The sequence below is a fragment of the Lactuca serriola genome, chromosome 1, assembly GCF_051521515.1.
Source record: "Lactuca serriola cultivar US96UC23 chromosome 1, Lser_US96UC23_V15, whole genome shotgun sequence".
NCBI classification, from domain to species: Eukaryota; Viridiplantae; Streptophyta; class Magnoliopsida; order Asterales; family Asteraceae; genus Lactuca; species Lactuca serriola.
In genome coordinates, this window is record NC_136408.1 from 36,853,560 (window position 1) to 36,860,008 (window position 6,449).

At 35.8% G+C, this 6,449-nt stretch overlaps 1 protein-coding gene across 1 annotated transcript; it reads left to right on the plus strand.

Moving 5' to 3' along the window:
- Positions 1-483: 483 nt before the first annotated feature.
- LOC145083420 (NAC domain-containing protein 83-like) lies at positions 484-2,022 on the plus strand. Its single transcript, XM_079023378.1, has 3 exons — positions 484-777; positions 1,096-1,391; positions 1,500-2,022. Exons 1-3 carry the CDS (start codon positions 546-548, stop codon positions 1,752-1,754), a joined length of 783 nt encoding a protein of 260 aa, XP_078879504.1. The 5' UTR covers positions 484-545; the 3' UTR covers positions 1,755-2,022.
- The last annotated feature ends 4,427 nt before the right edge of the window (positions 2,023-6,449 follow it).

Genomic DNA, 6,449 nt, shown 5'->3' on the forward strand with positions numbered 1-6,449 from the left:
TGTTGTGACTCGATCAAGTACTCAAGTGACAAGTCAAGAAAAGTCGAGAGGCTAAAATCAAAAGTTCCAAATTTAGACACACGATTGAAACAAAAATGAAACTGGATGTAAATATTGCTTAAACCAAGAGACGATTTCGGTGATTTACTCTATTTATAATTTATATAATATAATTCGAATAAAAGGCCACAAAAATGTAATTAAACGGACAATTTCTGTGATTTACTAACACGTCTATAGTTTCACAAATTTGCTTAAAAAATTATTTGTTGCTTATAAATTTTTGTTTGTTTCTTTTAAGCTATTACTAGAAAATAGTATGTTAATACAATAGGGGATGCATATATGCCCACAAAACTTAATGGGCAAGTACCATGTGAAAAAGTTGTTCTAAATGACAATAGCTAACCAAAAGCCATAACTTTTAAAACTTGATTCTATAATCTTGAGAGCGCCCCATTGCTATATAAAGGGTCCCCTTATGTTTCCTACTTATACTCAAGACTTCACCTTTTTCATCACGAAAATCGTTTGTAACGTAATTCATGTCTACTGAAGATAAGAACTATACACAAAACGCTACTTTTGATGTTAAAGAAAAGCTCAATTTTGTGAGAGATGGAGCCATCAAATTGCCACCAGGGTTTAGGTTTCAACCCACCGATCAAGAGATTGTGTTTCAATATCTTGTTCGTAAGGTCTTCTCTTGCCCGTTGCCTGCCTCCATCATCCCTGAAATCATCAACATTTGCAAGTTCAATCCTTGGGATTTACCAGGTTAGAATTGTTATGCAACCAAAGAAAACCCTAAAAACTCTAAATGGTGTGGATCACAATTTTATATATAAGTCTTATATTTTTGGGTTAACTGCAAACAGTTTTTGCTAAATATTTTATTATTTTACTGATCAATACAAAAAGAAATTATTATATATAAAGTTTACCATTTTTTTTATTATTTTATGTAAAATTTGTCATTTTTTACCATCTTATGTATGATTTGCATAAAATGATTGTATGTTTTTCTTTACTGTTGACCTTAGTTAATTAAAAAAAAAAAATCTTGCTTATTTTAATTTGGAAATATGTTAATAGGTGAATGGGAGCAAGAAAGATACTTCTTTAGCAAGAAAGAGGCCAAGTATGGGCAAGGAAATAGAGTAAATAGAAAGAGTGGTGATGGGTATTGGAAAGCAACTGGTTTTGATAAGCATATCACTAGATGTTGCAGTAACAATACTTTTTCAAGAAAGAAAGATACCATTACAGGGATGAAGAAGACGCTCGTGTTCTATAAAAACAAACCATCAACGACTAGAACTCATTGGATCATGCATGAGTATCACCTTGTTCATTCACCTGCTTCACCAACAACCACCACCAACGATAAGGTAACATTCTTGAACTAAATCGTACAAAAAGAACTTGTTCAAGAAGCCAAAAGGGTATCAGCATATATACTCATTTTTAAATGATGTTGGGTGCCTTTTCATATGCAGAAATCTTGGATTCAGATGGGAAATTGGGTTTTGTGTCATGTATTGTTGAACAAAAGAAGTCGAAAATCCTTTGAAGATGATACTGGGAAGAGGTTGGGCTCACATGAACAAATGCGTCCAAATTTTACGAGAGATGATGATGATGATGATGATGATGATGCAATTTCAATCAATTGCGAAGAAGCTACTTCATCTTCTTCATCATGTGGTTCTAGTGTGGTTACTCAAGAAGAGTCCTCGAGTAAGAGCTATTAGATGATAAAGAAACGAATTAAGAATGTAGAGTTTAATCTAATTAATGTAACCTTTATCATTTAAGAAAATGATTTGTCAAGAGGAAATGACTAGTTTTAAAATGTAATATATATGGTTCAAGAATTTGCTTATGTATGATTAACATCATATTTGATAGAAGTGAAAATTAGTATATTAGATGATGGGTCAGAATATGTTTTGACAATACATATTAATATATGTGGGGTTGGCTTGGGCTCATCTGTCAATAATATTTATTTATCTTTTATTGGAAAATATTTATTAAAGTTTTTACATTTTAACGTTATTTTAAATTAAGCTCATCATCCATTCCTTGTTGTGTGGCGAGGAAAATTTTCATTAGAACCCCTATATTCTAACCTCCTTCACTGTTAAACCATAACTTAAAAAAAAAAAAATAATAATAATAATAATAATAATAAAAATAAAAATAAAAAAAAATAAATCTCTTGAAAATTCTTATGTTCCGAACTCCAAAGTCATTAAGGATTTAATCCTTATCTTTTTATAATCATATAAGTCCCAAAAATTAGCAATAATTTTCATTTTGTCCAATTTACCTGATAAATGGGTCACCAACAAAATAAGAGATTTTTTCCGTAAATAAATGAAAATATATGGATTTTTTTTTAAAAATATATTATGTTTAATTTTTAATATTTTCTTATTATCTTAGTATATTTTTTCTATCTAAGATATTGTATTATTTTATATTAGTCTTATGATATTTTTTTTTTGTCTGACAAAGAATATATATATTATGAAAATAGTTTCTAAAATAATTGTTTTTGTAATTGTTAGGGGTAGGATCCTTGAATCTTATTCAGGATCCTCGAATATTTCTGAATCCTTAAACATATCTTAGGATTCTTACTATTATCACTAATATTTCTAACATTTGTAACGATTATATTTTCTCAATTTTTCTCACATGTGCAGAACTAGTCAACATAAGACTCATTCTCAACGGAGAGTCGTCTCAAGCAAGCAAAAGACCCAGAATACCAAGTCAAATAACATTCTTATGTTGATTCTAGAGGATCCCGGAATTCTCGGATTTCTTGTTACTTACACTAGACTATAAATACCACATGTATCTAGCACACTAGACACGTTTTAGCTCATCTACGGTACTTGTATTGACATTTACACATTCATCTCTATAAATCAACTTTTGATATCAATAAAAACATCAATGCATGTGATTATTATCACCTCCCAAGGTTTTATATCGGGGATCCTATCAAGAATCAAAGGCTTTCCTTGTAACTCACTTATGCTACTTTGATCATTATTTCACACTTGATTTACTACGAACATCGCAACCTATCATACAATTTGGTCAAATTATACTTGATCAATTTTTGAATTTGGCGCCCACCGTGGGGTCGTGGTGTTCATAGTCATTTGGGAATCATGTCTACCCAATCAACCTTATCCACTTCCTCCATTCCTCCCATTTCCTCTAAAACCTTCCTCCACCCCCAGGGGCTCCCAAGAAAGCCTCTGAGGCACCGATGAAAAACACTTCTCTGGTCGCTACCCAAGAAATTTAAGGAACCTCCTGTGTTGATTTCCAATAATAAAATGCTCGCTATGATGAAAAGACCAGAACGACAAGCCACTCAACAACAGTAGGATAATAGGACAATACTCAAGGAAGTGGAGAGAATGAGGGCAAAGATCCACAAGCCTCAAGAAGCAGCACTGTAACACTATAAATCAGGTACACCTTTGAAACCCTTGAAAATGAATTAATGGACAAAATGATCCCTCTCGTACGCTGGGCATACCTAAGGGTAAGCTTAGCATACTATGGGAGAAGGATCGTGAAGGAACCTTGCATACGAGGGGAGTACGTAAGGGTACGTCGGGCGTACGCAATAGAGAGCCAAACCCCTAAATCTCGGACTTGACCCCTATTTAAACACCTTTTAGCCTCTTAGACCAAACCCTTTCAGTCTCTTTAGCCTCATTTCGTCCACCTACAGCTGAGATATTGTGTGAGAGGGTTTTAAGCTTAAGGAGTGGGTTTTTATGGCCATTTTAGAGTTCATTCAAAGAAGGGGGGATTGTTAAGCAAGCTTGGGGTGGTTTGGTGCTTCAAGAATCTGCATCTAGGTCACTTTGCAAAGCTTCTGGAGGTATAAAGCTATGACCTTGCCATCTTATTCATTTGATTTAGCTAGGGTTTTCTACTTTTGTCCCTTTGGTTGATTTTGGACCTCCTCTTGTGAGTTAAGCAACTCCAGAGGATGGAAATGACATATCTGAGGTCCCTTGGTCCTTTTGTAACATAAAAATGGAGTCTTGGTGGGTGTTTTGAGCTCATGCATGGGTTAAGAACCTTATAAAGGTCTTAATGGGGGTGTTGGGAACATATGAGGCATGTAAAGGCAAAAAGTTGCCAACTTTATGTCGTAGGTCGTCTTAATGAGCTTAGATCTGACTTTTGGGTGTATGGGTATCGAGTATTAAGCACTTAATGGAAAAAGTGTTTAATCTGTTAGTATGTTGGGCATAACCCAATGTACGCGGCGCGTAAGTCCTTGAGCCCCAGTACGCTACGCGTACCAGGGTGGTTCACTAAGCGTACGCACCTCAGATGGGCTTGAATTTGTTTTGGGCCTTGATCTGTTAGGCCTCATTTAGTTATTAGACTTGGTTGCATTCTGAGAATAGTGGGCCATTTTATCTGTTTTAGGCCATTGGTGTTATGGTAAGGCCTCATTGGGCCAAGAGGACCATTAATGATTTTGGGCATGGACTTTGGGCCCATTAACAAAGAAAGGACATTTGGGCCTTTTTGGAAGGACTTGGGGTTTGAGTTTCCCTTTGATTATATGATGCCCTAACATAGATTAATTTTATGGCTCAGCACGGGAGGTTACAGACAGCTAGGATAGCAGTTTTCGGATTCTTCGGACAGAGGTGAGTCTTCTCACCATACCAATAGGTTTAAGGCACCAAGGTCGGCCCATTTCTTGATATGTAGTGTCCTAGCTAAAATTGTACTATTTGGCATGACAGTTGGTATGAGCTAGGAAAGATGCTAGTAGTATGTGTGGTATGTTTGTATTGAAGACCATGGGAGAGCATGTGGCACTTGGATGTAAGACCATGTGGAGAGCCCATGGCATTCCTATCAAAGACCATGGGAGAGCCCATGGCACTTAGGTGTAAGACCATGTGGGGAGCCCATGGCATCCTGGAGTAAGACCATAGGGACGAGCCCACGGTCAGGTAAGTCCACTATCTAACTCTATTAAGTTCCTATTTGTAGGACTGAAGAAAATAAAGGAAGCTTAAAGGAAGAGTAAGTTGAATCTGATCGTGAAGAGATGGATTTTGATCGCCTGATTCGATGATCAGATTTTTGAGTTGCTATTTGGGAGTTATGATAGATTTCTTAGAAATGTGTAGTAACATAGTTTTAATTTGTAATTGCATTGTACGGAAAAGCTTTTCCACATTTTATAAATGAATAAAATTTTGATTTTATCTTATATTTATATCTCCTTGCAATGACATTTGTGAAAATTGATGTTTGTATATTTCTATTGTTAGCAGTTTTGAAAATGGATTTGATTCTTTCGTTTATGGTAGTGTCGAGAATTTACCAAATAAGGAAAGATTCTCATCACCCAAGTTTCAATTAGATAGAAACTTGGAATCATGGGACTTGTATTGTGTGATGAATGAGAACCTTCAATTTTGGAAAATTAAGACTAATTCTTTGTTCACATGTATATGTGAGTCGAGTGAAGGACTAGGGGATCAGGTACACTTGGTTGTGCACTGATCAAGTCCACCACAAAAAACGACAAGACTATTCGTCATGATTTATGTAACATCCATAAAAATTCATGAAAATTTGAACTTTTCAAAACATTTCAAAACCAATAATTATTACAAAACTTGTTTTCAAAATAGTATAATATCAGAGTATCCCATAAACAAGTCATAAACATGAGGAGTTGTACGATCACGCCTTTGCCTTCCCGCGATCATCTGATGTACCTGAAACCAAAACTGAAACTGTAAGCCCGAAGCTTAATGAGTTCCCCCAAAATACCCATACACACAACAATATACATATAATCACAAACAACATACTATGGGTCCAGTCAACCATCGGGTTGGAATACCCCGGGCCCTCAACCATTCGATTGGAATGCCAACATACTATGGGTCCAATCATCCTCGGGATGAAATACCCCAGGCCCACAACCAATAGGTTGGAATGCCCACATACTACGAGTCCAATCATCCTCGAGATGGAATACTCACGGCCCACAACCATCGAGTTGGAATGCCCGGGTCTATTGGCTTTCGCACAAAGCAAATAAGCCTCGACCATCAATCAAACATGTGCACATATAATATATAACCGAATAACAGTCTATAGACAGACAAAAAGATCAAACCGGTCATAACCACATATAAGATTCAATCTACCAGGATACTGATCTAACATATCATAACAGCATAAATCATCATATCTACCAGGATACTGATCTAACAGATCATATAATATTCAAGCATATAACATATCCGGATAAGAATCCAAAAGGGTCGGCCTTGGTGCCTTAGATCCTTGAGTATAGTGAGGAAACTCACCTCGCAATGTCGATCCGAACTAAAGAATCGAACTCCTGACTCGTTGTCTCACCA